The following is a 19,212-nucleotide window of genomic DNA, read 5'->3' as shown; positions in this document are numbered from 1 at the left end:
CCACGCAAGAGAGTATAGAATCATGTAATATTGAACACAGTCATCAAATCTATGCAGCTTCTCTTCAATCATGATTTGATTAAAGAACAAGCACGATGAAGTTTGGTTAGACATAGTGCATCTACCATCACCAATTCTGTGAAAAATCAAATTCATAAGTGCAGCAACCAAGAAAGCCCCTTTAAAGTTAAACTTTTGGCATTTATTACCCACCTAATAGCAGGACCAGACTGTTGATACCAAATCTGATGTTGTACGAAACTCTCGTCAAGACAAATGTGTTTAGCACTGGAGGTGAAACAGAAACAGAAACCATGGTCAGGGCCTTAAAACTGCAAATAACATACATTACATAAAATACAAACAAGCATCTCTTTGCTCAGTTATACAAAAGCAGGTGGTTAAGTTTATTCTGGCTGCTCTTCTCAATACTTTTGATGAATTTCATGACTGTCTCTGTGCATCAAGAACACAGAGTAGATCTTCTTTGGGCTTTACTGAGGTATTATTGCAATGGATGGAAACTGATATGGGATGTGTCATCGAGGAAGCTATATAATGTTGTAAAATAATTTGTTGGTTCTTGGCAGTTATGAACTTTGATGACTTTGCAAGATGCTTTCAAGAGCTATAATTGGCCGACTTCACTGCACAAAAATATCAAAAAGAAAAGATCAAAAGTTAGAAAATTGTATAAGTTTTTATTGCCAAAGTTGGCTATTAAAGTTATGCGCATTGTTCTTTCTTTTATGATATCTGATGATGCACGTACGTTCTATGCACTTTGCACACACAAGACAAGCAAAAGTAAAACACCAACAATGTGTGAGAAAGAGGAATAATCGGTACAATAAATAGAGTTTTAATGTTGATGCTGATTTGATTGGATGCATTGTGCTTTGATCAGTCATTGCAATTGAGCTCCCATTTTGCATTCAGCACTATGTAAATCTACATCTTAAGAAAATCATGTGATTTCGTTTTTATTTTTGGTTAAATTTGTGTAAACTATTTTGTGCAAAGGGAACTGTCCTTACCCGAGGAACTGTTTTTGGAGAATTTGATTCTACAAACTCGCGATACATTATACAGTATACTCATGGTAATAATGCTTAATTACATCCTTTGTATACCATCTATAGATTGAAACAAGGTGTTGAATTTCATCAGCAAAACAATGAACCTACTCTTTCAACATCATATATCAGAGCCATAATGTATACTAACAAAGCCATTATTACCAGACAAATGGCCATTACGACACCTAGCAAAATTATTAGATGTTTCCTTGTGCAACGAAACAGAATAACTAATTATAGTTAGAGGGATGTCATCCACACGTACATTACAAACACTTTATTCAGCTGCTTCTATCCAATCTGACATTGTGGTACAGCTGCATCCACCTCCCTTTCCTTATTTACAATACATTGTATACAGCTTGTAGTATATAAAATGCCAGACAGCACAAGAAAATCAGTTTAGACTCTTCCTCTTGTAGACACTGACTGGTTAGCTTGGAAGTTTTCAGTTTCAGTGGTACTTACATTTCACAAGAATAGTCGTAGATCCAGCAGCACCATAGACGGTGGCAACAAACCTTCCTTTATGGAAACTGTTAATAAATTTTTTTTGGAAAAGATAGAGGAAGAACAGGATAAATCAATTAATCATGTGTTGTGCATCCAATCTTTATTTATGTAATTAATGTACACCTGATTCTATATTTGCGAAAGGAATCTAACCCCTCTCTCCCACAAAAGAACCAAGCAAACAAGAAAAAAAAAATTCAAAAGGGGCTACAATATTAAGGGCATGGAGTAAATCTATTGCAATCTGTAGGCTTCATTATGGCCTTTTGCACTTTGGGGAAATATTATAAGTCTCAAGATATCTGTGGGGTTTTTTTTCTCTCTCTCTTTTATATGATCAAAAGAAATGATGATTTAGTATAGTAAAACTTACTTAAAAGTTTTTATTTTTGTGAGGGTTTTTCTATGAATTTCATCAACCATTATTGGGCCAAAAATGTAACAAGTAAAAATACTGGGTTACAACTGTATGTTAGGTTATGTAATCTTTGTGCACTTACGAGAGCCCCAGTGTCAATTAGCAAAAGCAACATCTTGCAAAATATGTCTGAGATCTTCTCCACCTTATTTGTGAAAGTATATGTAAGCAAAACAAACAAACAAACAAACAAAAAACAACCCTAGCTTTTACAGCATTGCAACTTTTCTTCCTATGCCAAGATAAGAAGTATGCAAAATAAGTAACATGGTATCTGTCCATGTTACATCCCCCGGCCCCTCCCCCCCCTAAAAAAAAGCAAACAAACAATGATTCCTTAACTTGATCACAATATAACAGTTTAAGTACAGTATGAAGGCTTGAACTGGCTAGCTCTTCAAATCCTCTTTAAAAAATATATATATTTTTTTAATCCTATCTTACCTTCTTGCAATTGAATTTGCTGCAGCATTGACCATTGCAGATGGCAAGACGTTTGAAAGGCCGAGAAGAAAAAATCCCACCTGTAATGAAAAAAATAAGTTCAGGACAGTAGCATCACACAGTGGAGGAAAAAAAACAATTTGCTGGTGCACCATCCACACTTTTTCTGCTGAAAAGGATACCTTCAAAATAGAGGCAAGGTTAATTAACAAAATAGCAACAAATTTTGTGCCCACAAAACCAGTCTGGGTGTTTGAGCAAGGAGGCCATCCCATCATATTAAAAGTGCATGGTCACGGTGTTTTCGTAAAATGCGTACGCGGGCGTACGGCGCAAATTTCCTATAGAGACCTAAGCTATCAACTCCTCTTTAGCGCTTACACTTTGGCCCACTTCCCCGAGTCCGAAGAAGCCCGATCCACTGTAGTCAGTGGTCCGATCACAGTTCGGCTCGTGATTCGGCTGAGGGGGATGACAGCTTTAGCAAACTTCTTACTGTGATGTCATAACAAGCACATATGCACGCACCCTGGCATTACTACAGACTGCGTGATGCGCAGAGAAGACAACAAAGGCAACGTTACTTAGCAACACCTACGAACTTTACTCTTGATGACAGCTCAACTTCGGTAATCTTCGTATCAATGCTAACGGTGATCGGCAGTATCATCAACAGCGCCCTCTACACTACCGGGTCTATGCCCCTTTAATGTAGAAGAATACAATGTAGGTCATGTTCTGTAGCCTAAATAAAGAGAACCTGACTTTCAGATATTAGTGAAAATGTCAGATAGGAGTTCAAACATTTCTTTTTCCATTAACATAGATTGTATTGCTATTTCGTGGGAAATGCAGTATTGAATATGGCATAAAACTGCAACTACACGCAATAGATAAGAAAATTCTGAGGTTCATCTTGACAAGATCACATCTGCTGGCAAAAAAAAACACGAACAAACAAACAAAACAAAATGATCATGTTAGCTAAACAATAAAATTATTGCTACGCTAATCGTACCAGCCACAGGGATTTTAAGGCATTCAATAATCAATGGTCATGGTTACAGGATTACACCATTGCATGCTTTACCCAATTGCGACAAAAGTAGTCCTCTTGCGATGGCATCTTGACAGCCGTAGACGTACTAGACGATTAAAATGAGGGTAAGAAGAGCTATGCCAGGTCCATACACTTTCACCTCCACTCTCTGTTATGCAAATTTTGCACCGGCCACTGTTTGATTTTCCCAAAATCTTCCATTGGCTTTTTTTCTGGTAACCTCTGTGTAAAATAAATTGTAAAAATCTCATTAAATACTGAAATACACATATTTTACATGAAAATGGTCGGAATGAACTTGTTCCTAACACACAAAGAAAAACAAAAAGAAAGAATGTATATTCCTGAACTACATTAAAACCTAGATTTATACAGGCCTACACTGTATACTCTGTTTGAATACCATTTGATCAGAGTGCAGCAAACAAAATCAAATCTTCATTCTTTCATGTCATTCATCTAGACTTAAAAGACAAGTCCACCTTCCCACATATATGGATTGAGTAAATGCAGCAATATAATAGTACAATATATCAGTGAAAGTTTGGGGGAAGTCGGACAATCAGTCCAAAAGTTATAGATTTTTAAAGTACAGCTGTACCAGCACAGTCACTGCTGACTGCTGGATGAGAAGACTAGGGCAAGTCCAAGATAACGCGCACGTTACGTATGGGACATTCAGAGACTTTTATGACCTGAAAAATAGTGTTAATGGCCTTTGATCATATTGAACTTCATCATGGTGATTGATATCTAGAAGAAGTATAATCATGTAAAAAATTGGCAAAAATGACCTTGACAATTATATTCTAGAAGAGAAAATATGTGCCGTTACGTATGGGACCAGAAAAATTTTGTTTTTTTGAACATTTTTTTCAACCTCAAAACTCTCTGAAAGTATATCATTCTACAACTTGTAACTCACTGTGATGAAAGTCACAACACTCAAGATTATCACAGGTAAGTTTCATGTCATTAGGCAAAAAGCTCTAATGACAGGTTCAAATCAAAGACAGACATGACGTGTTACGTATGGGACAGTTACGTATGGGACAGTTTGTCCCCCATTCATTTAGTGTGTGAAGAACCATGTTTATGGGTATTTTGCATAATTATTGAAGTAAAATCAGTTGAAACTACTCAAATACCGATCCAGATTGTCAAGGAAACAATATTCCCCAAATATTCACCATCATAATCATATTCAATCATATTTTTATATTTTCATGACCAACCTGGGTATGCATGCCCTTTGTCCCCCATTCGTTTAGTGTGTGGGGAACCATGTTTATGGGTATTTTGCAAAATAATTTTGCAAAATACCCATAAACAAATTTTTGCATAATTATTGAGGTGGAATCAGTTGAAATTACTCAAATACTGATCCAGATTGACAAGGGAACAATATTCCCCAGATATTTACCATCATAATCACATTCAATCATATTCTATATTTTTTATGACCAACCTGAGTATGTATGCCCTATTTTTATCAGGATAGTTACTACTGAAAAAATTGAATAGTTTAATAAAGTGTTTACTTCCATTGATGAAGGGCAGTTTGCCATTTAGTTTCAATGAAAAACAACTTGACACAAGAAATATTAAGTTTAATAAATAAGCAATACCTGCTGCGTGGAACCCCAGTGATCGAGGAGATATATGATGGCTGTCTAGCAGTCAGGTCATTGATTCGAGTCACACCTCAGTATGTATTGTATACCCATGAATTTTGTTGTGGCTACTACTGAAAACTGAATAAGGACAATTTGTGTATCACTTGCAATAAAAAAAAAAATAATTTTACTTTTTATTTTTTTTCTAAATATATCACAACCATTTCAAATTGGATCTCCATCACATAAACTTTGAATTCCTCTAGTCTTAGGATTTTATGCTCTTAAGTAATTCAGTAATTGGTTTCCAATCATCTCTTTAAATGTAGAAAACTGAATCCCCATTTCTACAAAAAACTATACCATCCCTTTAATGTTCATTTTTCATTGTGTATTTTGCCATTTTCCCCTCCCCCTTTCTGAAAATTGTTCAGTCAAGTTCATGTATTGTTTCAAGTGTCTATAACTCAAAAAGTAGCTACAATGTTGGGATGCTTTCTTCAGGATGATAGACCATTTGTGTACTGAGAGACCTTCCCAGCTTGCTACATGCATTCACATGCAATATGTATGAGGATGTCCCATACGTAACGCATTTTTCCCATACGTAACATTATTTTAATGCCTAATAAAAAATATTTCTTTTACTTTTTTTCTCTTTTTTCTCTGGTATTTGATTTCTCTAAACAATAAATTAGAACTTTCCAAAAGGGCATTAAAATAACCATAGCAATTTCAGAAAAAACCTAAAAAAATGACCTCATTTTGTTACGTATGGGACATCTCATGATAGGACACGAGCTAATTTGCATAATCATTTGCATAATCCCTAAATTTTCATACAAAGTTAAACTATGTGATGAACTTCTTATGTCCACATATTAATCAAATATCATTTGCTTTCCTTTGAATTAATATGAATTTTTATAAATGTCCCATACGTAACGCTGTGTTTCACATTTATGCAAATGAAGCCCTTGAAATTTGCATAAATTTACATAATATCATTTTTTCCTCCATGGAAATCAAAACTTCAACTCATAAGCTTCAAAATGATACCAAACATGTCAACATTGAGCATAGATGAAATTTTGCCTTCTGAGGGGACCTTATCTTGGACTTGCCCACTAACTAGGATCTACAGTGTGTACTGTCACATGCGCAGAAAGATATTAGAATTAAAGGAAAATATAGAAAGAATTTCACAAAACTGTATTTTTTGAAAAAGTGCATACTTCCTTGACTTGTTATTGACACATGTTAAAGGGACTGTACAGTACTGGTTGAGGTAGGGATTCATGTTTTGAACATTCCTAAGTGAGATAATGAAAAGCCTCTTAAGAAATATGAAAGAGCATGTAATTTTAAGAAGGATTCAGCGTTTATTTGGTGAAAATTGGTTTTCAAATGCCCGAGATCAATATCCCAAAAAGTGCTAATAATAAAAGGTGACATGCCCCAACTTTAAATATTAGTATCTCTTTGTTTCACCTTGTTTTTGGATATCTCAGCAATTTCAAAATCAATTTTCATCGAATAAACTTTTGATACCCCTTAGAACTGCATGCTTTTTGACATCTCATAGAGTGGTTTCCGAATATCTCACAAAACATTAAAAGCTAAATCTTCACCTCGACCAGAACTGTACACACCCTGTAAGGGTAATATTATTCCCTCTGCCTTCTGCTGGAAGAGGCAAGTCGAGTGTTCTTTTATTTAAATGCAGAAAAGTGAAAAGGTTAATTAATTTTCTTTGTATTTTCTTTATAATTCATATCATTCTACACATCAATTGTGACATCACCAGCTGACATACATATAGTAGTCTTTTAATCCAGCAGCTAGTAGAGACAGAGCAGAAACTTCATTAACTTTCATAACTTTTGAACAGGTTGTCCAATTTTCCTTTGAAACTTTCACTGATGTTGTCTAGTGATATCAGTTGGCATTATTGCTGCATACATTCAATCCACATATGCCTATCTATGAAGAGAGAATTGTTGTTAAGTTGAGACGATCTTGCTATGCATTTCATTTGCACGTACAACAATCATCAATATTATCAATGACAATGACATGAAAAATTAGGAAGATATTCATAAAACAAAAACAAATAACAATTAAACATATGTCCGGCTTGTTGAGAATATTAGGGCAGACTTATTTTAAACAATAATTTTTCCCCATGGGAGACTGATCCAGAAAGGGTCTGCCTGAACATGTTGATCAGAATCTAGGCCTAACTCATATCCATAGTCATTCGTTTTCCCCTTTGACTTGACACAATTTTGAATACGTGGGACGAAGCATCGCCATTATCATTTGTTTTGGGTTTTTTTTTTCTGGAAAACGTATCAAATACAACATACCATCGTTGCCTGAGTGGCGCATGTATTGCCATCATCATCTCACACTGCAGCATATGACCTCAATATCCTCAATTATAGGCTAAAACAGCTCTCACACAGCTGCAGAAAGAGCCGTGGAATGAATGATCGGCCGTGACAGACGTGAGCTATCCAGCAGCTGGCCGGTCAGCTAGCGAGCCGTCGCGCCCCGATAGCGATCCCTCCCTGTCCGGGCTGGCCGGAGTGGGTTGGTGGAGAGAAAGCTGCTGGCTGCAGTGTCGACGGGTGGAGGCTCACGGAGCGGAGGCTCAGGGCAGGGCAGGGGACCGGCGTTTTACCGGCGTTTACGAAATACAGTGAAGTGGTAATGCAAAATTTCCGGTACCTTGACACAAAAAATGTAATTTTGTGGTTTAAGTATCACGCTAGGCCGGAGATCAGGAGCAACCCCGTGGGCCGTGATTCTGTTGATCTGCCGCTTTTACGAGGACTAGGTGAAAAGATCACACACACGCACGATACGTACAACTTGTACTACACTGTCCGTCAATTAGAGCTCTGCGAGTCACGTGAGTTTGTATTTCACCACCTGCGCTGCATGCTCCACAGACAGTCAGCCTGCAGCCCGTGGAAACGGAGCGCCCCGGGGTTGCATCAGGAAGGCGATAGAAGATTATGGCAAACCCATTTTCACTTGATAAAACAGGTTTAAAAATAAAATCACCATCGTCCGGTGTGGTGAATGGCTCATGTGGAATGTTCAGAGAGTTTGTGGGGGGGGGGGGGGGGGGGGGGGAGGGGGGGGGGAGGGGGGAGGGGGGGGAGGGGGGAGGGGGGAGGGGGGGAGGGGGGAGGGGGGAGGGGGGAGGGGGGAGGGGGAGGGGGGAGGGGGGAGGGGGGAGGGGGGAGGGATCATTTTTATCACATGAGACACGATTCCAACTATACTGGTCAACAGCCTTAAAAATCGAAACTATAAAGCAGGGGCTCGCCCCCACTTTTTTTCTTTCTTTTTTTTTGGCACCATGTACATAGGAATACGAAATCGAAAGTCAGTTTGTTTCTTCTATATATAGCCTATACATATAGGGTCTAAGGCGTTTATATCACAGAAGGAAAGCAACCTTTATAGGCAAACAAACTTACTTTGTTCTGAAAGTCATTAAATGCGGTCATATTTTTTTTTTCTCCCTCTCTCTCTCTCAAGTTTTCCGGCGCATAGGCGCCGGAAGTGGGGGGGCAGGGGGGGGGGGGGGGGGGGGCGGCCGCCCCCCCAATCCAAAAAGTGGGGGGGCAAAACGCATTTTTGCCCCCCCCAAAAAGCCCCCCCCCAAAAAAAAAAAAAAAAAAATATTAATGATAATAACAAGAATAAATGAATAAACAAAGAAAATAAGATAAATATGTATATATATATGAATAAAAGGGAAAAAATATGGCTACAAACGGCAGCTTTTGGACTGTAAAATGTCAAAATTTTCAAGCTCGCTCGCTTCGCTCGCTCGCAACCAGCAGTTGAGCCCGGTGCGCCTCCCCCTTAATTTCTAAAGCGAAAAACATAGCTACGACGGCAGTTGTTGGACTCTAGAATGTCAAAATTTTCAAGCTCACTCGCTTCGCTCGCTCGCATTGAATCGTTATGCCATTCTCCTAATGTTGCTGACAGTAATTGCCAGTAGTTGCGCCCGATGCCCCAACCCCTTAATTTCCAAAGCGAAAGATAAATATAGCTACAAACGGGAGTTTTGGGACTGTAACATGTCAAAATTTTCAAGCTCGCTCGCTTCGCTCGCTCGCATTGAATCGTTACGCCACTTTCCTATTAACGTTGCTGCCAGCAGTTGCGCCCGATGCCCCCCTTAATTTCCAAAGCGAAAGATATAGCTACAAACGGGAGTTTTGGACTGTAAAATGTCAAAATTTTCAAGCTCGCTCGCTTCGCTCGCTCGCATTTATCGTTATGCCACTCTCCTATTAACGTTGTTGCCAGTAATTGCCAGCAGTTGCGCCCGATGCCCCCCCCCCCTTAATTTCCAAAGCGAAAGATATAGCTACAAACGGGAGTTTTGGGACTGTAAAATGTCAACATTCTCAAGCTCGCTCGCTTTGCTCGCTCGCATTGAATCGTTATGCCATTCTCCTAATGTTGCTGCCAGTAATTGCCAGCAGTTGCGCCCGATGCGCCGCCCCATTAATTTCCAAAGTGAAAGATATAGCTACAAACCCCAGTTTTGGGACTGTAGAATGTCAAAATTTTCAAGCTTGCTCGCTTCGCTCGCTCGCATTGAATCGTTATGCCATTCTCCTAATGTTGCTGCCAATAATTGCCAGCAGTTGCGCCCGATGCGCCCCCATTTATTTCCAAAGCGAAATATATAGCTACAATTAAAACTCCAGTTTTGGAACATTACTGTAGAATATCAAAATTTTCAAGCTCGCTCGCTTCGCTCGCTCGCATTTTATTGTTATGCCATTCACCTTATGTTGCTGACAGTATATAATTTGTCGATCGTTTCACACCGTCATTCCATAATCCATGTAAGGAAAACTTACAATGTTCCTCAATGACTGCGTTGTTGAATGTATCACATTCCGTAATGTATTGTAGTCCCATTATTGCTCTCACACACACGCACAAGCATACAGACCGTCAAAATTACTTTATGGTTCCCCCCATGTTTCGACCCACCGTACGCCACTTTATTATATATATATATATATATATATATATTATATAATATATATATATATACATATATATATATATATATATATATATATATAGATGTGTGTGTGTGTGTGTGTGTGTGTGTATGTGTATATTGTGTAACATATGCATGGTCTAATCTTGAGCCCCCTCCAATGTTTGCCCCCCCAATCCAAAACTGCTTCCGGCGCGCCTGTTCCGGCGTATTTAGTAATCAAAAATAGGCCTACTTTAAAGGGATCGTACAGTTTTGGTTGAGACCTAATTTCAGGCTAATAACATTTTTCGGTATATAAGATAATGAGAAACCTCTTATGAAATATGAAAGAGCATGTAATTCTATGGGGAATTCAACTTTTATTTGATGAAAATTGGTTTTGAAATGGCTGAGATATATCCAAAAGAGAGCGATTCTGATAAAGTGTGGGACCCACACTTTATTACGATCACTTTGGTTTACTTTGTTTTTGGATGTTTCAGTCAGTCCAAACCTGATTTTCATCAAATAAACTTTGAATTCCTCTTAAAATGGTACTCTGTATTATATCATAATATACGTGTAAGTGTTTTCTTTGTATCTCGCAAAAAGTTAAAAGCCCAATTCTCATCTCCACCAATACTGTACCATCCCTTTAATATCCTGTTTCGGGTTTAAGCGGTGTTCCCACTATCGTACGATCTATTACGAACGCCACGATTGGACATTCGTATGAAACTGATCGTGGAAGTTCCGTTAGACTCGTCTGAAATTTCACGTTTGGATGCGACGTTATGCGAGTCAATACGTGTTGCTTCGCTTGGATGCGATATGGTCACGATTGGTCAGTCTTTTTTTCAAGCAATACGATCTGTCACGATCTGGTCTCCCGTTCAAATACGGTCCGATAGGATTGTGATTGCACCCGATCTCCCACTATCATTATACGATCGGGGTCCCCGATTTGGTGCGTGCACCTACGTTCTGATACCAGGGCTCCCACCATTGGAAACTAGTCGAGAGTGAGACTCCCATAGGCCAATGGTATAATCTAGGAGTCAAAATGAGTGAGATCAATAGAAATGCATGCAAATGAAATAAAGTTTTAGAGTGAGAAAGGACCCTAACAAAAAAGTCCTGTGGTACTCCCTGTGGTACTTGTCGGTACCACACAATGTACCACACACTTGTAATGTTACCACAGGAACTGTGTGGTACTGTACCACAGGCTTGTAGGGTACTCCCTGTAGTACTTGTCAGTACCACACAATGTACCACATAAATAAATGTTACCACAGGAACTGTGTGGTACTGTTTTACAGGCTCATGTGGTACTCCCTGTGGTACTGGCTGGTACCACACAATGTACCACACAAATATATGTTAACACAGGAACTGTGTGGTACTGTGTCACAGGTTCGTGTGGTACTCTGGGATGTACCACAGGGCAGTACCACAGAACATTACCACAGGAAAGTACCACAGGACAGTACCACAAGACAGTATACACACAAATTGTCCTGTGGTATTTTGGGACGTATACCACACGACAGTACCACAGGACAGTACCGCATGAATTGTCCTGTGGTATTTTGGGACGTACCACAGGAGAGTACAACAGGAAAGTACCACAGGATAGTACCACAGGACAGTACCGCATGAATTGTCCTGTGGTATTTTAGGACGAACCACAGGACAGTACCACAGGGCAGTTCCACAGGAAAGTACCACAGGACAGTACCACAGGACAGTACCACAGGAATTGTCCTGTGGTATTTTGGGACATACCACAGGACAGTACCACAGGATAGTACCACAGGACAGTACCTCACGACTTGTCCTGTGGTATTTTGGGACGTACCACAGGACAGTACCACAGGGCAGTACCACAGGAAAGTACCACAGGATAGTACCACAGGACAGTACCACAGGACAGTACCACACGACTTGTCCTGTGGTATTTTGGGACGTACCACAGGGCAATACCACATGACAGTACCACAGGACAGTACCACACGACTTGTCCTGTGGTATTTTGGGACGTACCACAGGACAGTACCACAGGGCAGTACCACAGGAAAGTACCACAGGATAGTACCACAGGACAGTACCACATGACTTGTCCTGTGGTATTTTGGGACATACCACAGGACAGTACCACAGGAATTGTCCTGTGGTATTTTGGGACGTACCACAGGACAGTACCACAGGACAGTGCCACAGGATATTACCGCAGGACAGTACCTCGCGACTTGTCCTGCACTTGGGACGTACCACAGGACAGTACCACAGGAAAGTACCACAGGATAGTACCACAGGACAGTACCACACGACTTGTCCTGTGGTATTTTGGGACATACCACAGGACAGTACCACAGGAATTGTCCTGTGGTATTTTGGGACGTACCACAGAACAGTACCACAGGGAAGTACCACAGGACAGTACTACAGGATAGTACCACAGGAGTGTACCACACGACTTGTCCTGTGGTATTTTGGGATGTACCACAGGACAGTACCACAGGCAGTACCACAGGACAGTACCACAGGAGAGTACTACAGGATAGTACCACAGGACAGTACCACATGACTTGTCCTGTGGTATTTTGGGACGTACCACAGGACAGTACGACAGGAATTCCTGTGGAATTTTGGGACGTACCACAGGACAGTACGACAGGAATTCCTGTGGTAATTTTCGATGTATACCACAGGAGAGTACCACAGGAACTGTCCAATTAAATCCCACAGGAAAATCATAATATGGTGCTATTCCACACAGAAGTACCACACAGCAAATTAAATTTGTAAGTACCACAGAAAAATGCTACAGGATATTCTTTTTTTTCTTAACATTTTATACCAGAGGACTATCACATCAGGAGAATATCAAACAGCAGTACCACACAGGAGTACCACACAGGAAAATTGTAAGGCAGAATCTACTGAAATTCATTACAAAAATACAAACAGGAAAGCACATATTAATATTTCTCAATTAATTGATAGATGAGTTATGCTGTGAATTATAGCAATTGATTTGCCACTACTTATCCTGTCCTATACTCCTACAGTATTACCTATTTAGTGAAAGTGCTGATGTAAAGCATGCAAAATTTCATAAGGACTTCTGTGGTACGGTACTCCTGTGGTACTCCTGTAGTACTCCTGTGGTACTCCTGTGGTACAAATTTTTACATAGCTCATGAATATTCATAAAAAGCACTCTAGATTTTAGAAAATACATATATGACTTAAAAAGTCAAAGTATTAATGATGGAACTTACTTTGAACTGTATGAAAGATTGTCTAATTATGTTATGTTATTCCCAATATCATAGATATTGTTATGAAAGTGTAATTTCATATCTTGATAATAAAGTATAATCGAGTTAGTAACCATGCCTTAATGCTTTACGGATAGACGGCCATATATATATGTACTGATACGGTCGATGGGTACCTAGGAATAGAATATGACTATATAGATCTATTATAGGACTAGATTGGCACTTGGCCATTAGACTCTCGTTTGAGGTTATATGTTAGGAGTAGGACAGGTTATTAACTAGGGCCATGTTTGTACTGAAATCCATCACTCACCTATCAGGAATATTCCTTGATATGTGACTAAAATTCTCCCAGATTTTTTTTTCGAAATGCTGTGTGGTACTGCCCTGTGGTAATGCTGTGTGGTAATGATCGACCTGTGGTACTGTCCTGTGGTACTTTCCCAAAATACCACAGGACAGTTCCTGTGGTACTGTTCTGTGGTACTAGTCCTGTGGTACTGCCCTGTGGTACGTCCCAAAATACCACAGGATTTCCTGTGGTACTGCCCTGTGGTACGTCCCAAAATACCACATGAATTCCTGTGGTACTGTCCTGTGGTACTGTTCTGTGGTACCGGTCCTGTGGTACTTTCCTGTGGTACGTCCCAAAATACCACAGGAATTCCTGTGGTACTGTCCTGTGGTATGTCCCAAAATACCACAGGACAATTCCTGTGGTACTGTCCTGTGGTACTTTCCTGTGGTACTGTCCTGTGGTACCGTCCTGTGGTAATTACCACAGGAGTACCACAGGACTTTTTCGTAAGGGGACCAAAATGAGTGAGTCTCACTCTCAATGAGTGAGAGTTGGCAGCCCTGTGATACGTTCCAATACATTGAATATCAGAACGAATACCGCGAACTAATGCGGGTTGTTCTAAGATACGATATCTTTCATGATCGGGATCAAAAGCGACCCCCATTTAAGGTGCGATTGGACCCGAATGGGAATATTGTAGTCCGGCTGACGATGGATTTCATTGTTTCCTCAACTTCTGCAGAGTGATTATGCCTCTAGGCCTACTATTTATACAACCATTGATGATGGCAAGGGTTGTCATGTTGATGAAGATGAGAACGTGACCTTTGCAGTATTGCGAATGACGATTACATTATCATCAGATAGAAAGCATCACCTTAGCCAGCCACAACCTCAGAATAGTCCCTCCTCTATAACCTAAAGAAATCAAAAGATTATTAAATCGACGTGCTCATCCTTAATCCCCCCCCCAAAAAAAAAAAGAATACACAAGATGAAATCATTGCCCAATCTTCTCAAGAAAAAAAGATCAAGAGAAATGTTTTCACCTTTCTTTGAAATACATGAAGAAAATAATTGTGTATAATGATGAAATTGAAGCTAAAAAAAGAGGATGGGATCTTTTTGAATGCTAATATAATAATGTATTATAATTGTTACGACCAAAATCACTCCGAGAATGATCGCACAAAAGAAACAATCAACTGATGTTCAGGCGGTTTATTAACAGTGATATTGTGGGTACAGACTGGTAATCGGCGTCCCATCAATACAACAATGATCAATAGGAACAGTTATAAATCGATAGTGGAATCACTTACACGTATTAAATAATCCTTTGAAAGTGTTCAAATACGATGTTCGATGCACAGACGAATGATCCGTGACACACCGATGAATGATTCCTCCGACGTAACTCCAGAGGCGCAGGTTACGATAGTCCACGGTTTAAATCCGGGGTAAAATCCACGAAATATGTCCACGGCGAAACGTGCAGAGTCCAAACGTTGTGACGACCACGTCCAGTTGATGCGTTGAATGATGATTCACTTTATATTGTCCAGCTATGAATCCAGCCCGTCACAGCTTTGCCGTAGCAATGTCCATTGACATTAAAATATGGAGTCCAATGAAGGCACATTAATTCTCTGCAGGCAAAAATGTCTCCCAAGCCAAATATCTCCACAAACATAACAGGTCAGCAGGTAACACAGGACTGACTATAACAAGTCGCTTCAGAGCCAGAAGTGACGTAACTCTCAGAGCAGAGGTGTTGGGTACTCTGCCTACTGCAGAATTTCTCTGGCTTATATACTATCCATTCACCCCCTTCTAGCACATTCTATAACTCTCTCCAACCTACTAGCCAGTCTAAGTTCCAGGAAACCTGGATGACTCACTGCCTAAAAAACTATGTACAAAACATCATTGCCAAGAATAACTACCAATCACATTGGGCTACAGGGACAGTGCCTCACTCAGCCAAATATGTAAGCACTTCCCAGAAAATTCTGGAAAGGGTGAAATCATTCTAAATTGAGTGAGTTATAATGTATTTCCTCTTACATGCATGTACTGTGTAGTTACATTGTATACCACCTAGAAAATTCTCCACTGATCTGGTCAGCCTGTATGTACTATATCTATACCACATAGAATGTTCTCCATTAATCTGGTCCACCTGTGTACATACACATTAAAACAGCCAGGCATACAGTACATCATACATGTACGTGTACATAACTACTAGTGTGTACATTTGTGACATAATATACACTCAATATAAGAAAGTTGCCGAACTGATAGCATTGCTTGTGTATATATGATTTCATATTCGCATAGTATGTATCATATATTATGCATTTTTATTTCAAAATGTCGTTATCTCATGGGGTATTGAAGTTTGGTTGGTTGGCTTGATTTATTGTTTTATCTAACAGTGTTTATCAAACCGACATACACACAACAGAAAGGTAACTCCAATAGAATAATGTCACTTTTTAACCACAAAAAAGTCTTGAGCAAAATTATTTCGCAGGGGTATAAGTTGTTACACTTATTGACTAACTTTTATGTGAAAAATAATGATAGTGACCTTTATAGTCATGCACGAGTGACCTTACATCCACGACAATTGTCACTTTTCAAAAGTCACAAAAGTTATTTTGTGGGGTATGTTAAACATTCTGCTTCTGGTGGATGTTTCAGTGGTGTTGTTATTTTATATTTCATTGTGCCACCCCTCCCTTATTAAACCTCGCGGAATACAAAATATATACGATTTGAGGGTAAAATAAGGGCAAATGTGCAAAATAAGCAGAAGGAAAGTGAAAAAGTCGATCCCGATCAACACGATTAAGAAGAACGATTAAATAAGATTTGCTGCGTTTTGATACGATCCAAGACAATCTGATGCGATGTTTACGATCAAAAATTAATCGTGTTAATCGTAGAAAATTTTTGAACCGTCCAAATTTTTTCTACGATTAACGCGACTGCCACGATTGACCTCAATATCTGATACAATCTAATACGATCTGATAAAGATCACCACGATTGCTTCACGATTAAGACCACGAATTCAATCGTGGCGCCATCGTGATAGTGGGAACCCCGCTTAACCCATTTCATAAATATTGGTAATTATCATTGCATCACATGCCATAATGGTGCAATTACACTGAATGTCATAACACACAAATTTACTTTCAAGTTTGTTTGTTTGTTTGGCTTGTTTTTTTGTTTTTTTTAATCCGCCGGACAAAAAAGTGACGTCAAAAGAAGAATGCTCATTTCAACCAGTTAAATAATAATGTTTCCGACACGTGATGATTACCCGTATCTGGGTAGGAAGAGTGATGATGCCACACAGGGCTGTAAACAGCGGGTGTGCGTGTGATATGCACGTGCAGCACTCGCTCGGGCTATTATGCATGGTGAGGTTGTTTATACAGTACCAGTTTCCATGGCAATGAATGGTTATGACGTCACGTGCAGTGATATACGCTCTATTGAGCATGCGCGACGGCCTATTCCATGTATAAGCCACATAAGTTAAAACCTAATACTGATAGAAGGTGAGGTGAAGGGAAAATTTAGCCCCAGATTATTATTGTCATCTTGCCATCATTAAATCGACATAAAATACAATCTGCATGGAGGAAGTTTATTAAGGGGATGTATGGATTCGATTGAGATGGGGGATTCAGATTTTAAGTTCTTGCGAGATATGTAATTATGATGTGAGATTAGAAGCCATTTATGAAATGTCAAAGAGCATATACAATTCCAAGAGGAATTTAAAGTTCATTTGAGAAAATCGGTTTTGAAATGACTGAGACCATGCAGTACAGGCCTATTCAAAAGCAAAAGCGGTCCTATTTTTTTAAAAAAAGAAAAAAATATGAATAGAGCCTACCACCTCTTATGAGGACCTCTTCGATTTTGCACTTGTATATCAACTATTTCAAAACCAATATTCGCTCTTAAGAGGCTTCTCATTATCTCAACACTATACATTGCAAGGGAAAACCTGAAAGTCCAACTCAACCAACACCCCTTTAAATCGGGTTGAATTCAGTATAACTCCGCTCAAGAAAAAAAGAGGAACTTTTTCATCTAATTGTTTTAATGTTTTGCAAGAATTAAATATCAGTATCGATTCTGCAAGTATCAAAGTTGCGATGAAAATTAGACAACTATAATACGACATTAAGGCCTTTTTTGTGAATTTTACAAAAGGGTCAGTTGGAAGTAAAAACTATTTTTTTCACTCTGCCGCATAACCATAAACTCATTAACAATGAAAAGTAAAAGTTGAATTAAATTCATAATGAAATAAAAAGAGTAGGTCTAATTTACAAACCATGATGCCACATTGGTGTTGAGACTGAATTGATTTGATTCGTCAATGACTCAAAGATTTTTATAGGGATGACTTCATACGGTACATGCTTGGTAGATTCAATAATAGTTATGACGAGCATCTCCATAAGGATGCTTGTTATAAGTTGAGATATTGTACTTTTGCGACTAAAGCTATACTAAAAGCAAAGAAGATGATTAAAAAAAATCCGAGAGATTTCTAATCACGACTTTAAGAACATCTTATGAGGTATATATGTATAACTGGACAGATTTCATTTTGCTCTCTGATAATGATCTTGTAAATAAACCGAACACCAACGAAGTTAAGAAGTTGAAAATGGCGCTTAGCAGAGTTTGCAATAAAACTCTTCATGTCATATACAAAATTATAATGAACGTGATTTCTTTTTTGTTATGATAGTTTACCTGAGTAGCCTTTGCTGTATTTGTTGTCCTTAAGTTAACTTGATGGGCTCTCCTGTCACTAGAATGTATGGGTGAGTCAGGTTGTTAGGCCCTACTAAGAAAAAACAAAACACGTGTATACAGGCCCTAATAGCCTAATAATGTAGTTATACGCAATGCATTTCATGTCCTATCCTGATACCTCCGACCTCCTTCTCTCACTTTTATACGTTGGTGTAAGTCTATTTTTGCACTCTTGCAAACAATGCCTCTTGTTCATCCAAGCGTGAACACAATCTACCTGTAATCCGTGATACAAAAATGTTAATGACTCGAAATAAAATACTTTTTCCAACCATTTATTATAATCTGATTATTGTTCGTTAATGACTGGTTTTAAACGGCAATTTTCTGAGTTTATCATTATACGCAACCTGTAATTGGATGTAAGGCATAAAGACTTATAGTATACCTTTCATTTTCTTTCACATAACAGTTCGCTATCCTATATACCTGATAGTCCAGTCCTCCAATGCCCCCCCCCCCCCTTTCCCCAGCAAAAGTTTGTCAGAGAATCGATTGATGTGTCCAGTTATTCTAAAATTGAGGGCGTTGACATGGCAGAGTATCGATTTGTATAAAGCATTTTATAGGCCTATAATTCTTATCAATATCATGTGCATGCA

General features: G+C 39.0%; 1 protein-coding gene across 1 annotated transcript in view; it reads right to left on the bottom strand.

Moving 5' to 3' along the window:
• Positions 1–7,711, bottom strand: part of LOC139733389 (battenin-like) — a 28,915-nt gene extending 21,204 nt beyond the window's left edge. The window contains exons 1-5 of the mRNA XM_071644219.1: positions 7,500–7,711; positions 3,545–3,736; positions 2,455–2,534; positions 1,548–1,615; positions 214–288 (exon numbers count right to left, since the gene is read on the bottom strand). Coding sequence (XP_071500320.1) covers positions 214–288; positions 1,548–1,615; positions 2,455–2,534; positions 3,545–3,580 — 259 coding nt within the window. The 5' untranslated portion in view covers positions 3,581–3,736; positions 7,500–7,711. The remainder of the gene's footprint in view (positions 1–213; positions 289–1,547; positions 1,616–2,454; positions 2,535–3,544; positions 3,737–7,499) is intronic.
• Positions 7,712–19,212: the final 11,501 nt, after the last annotated feature.

Source organism: Diadema antillarum, unplaced genomic scaffold (assembly GCF_040938485.1).
Source record: "Diadema antillarum isolate AM-2024a unplaced genomic scaffold, OU_Dant_1.0 seq00000474_RagTag, whole genome shotgun sequence".
Taxonomy (NCBI): Eukaryota; Metazoa; Echinodermata; class Echinoidea; order Diadematoida; family Diadematidae; genus Diadema; species Diadema antillarum.
Note: the sequence above shows the minus strand (reverse complement) of the source record. Positions and strands in the feature narration are given on the sequence as shown.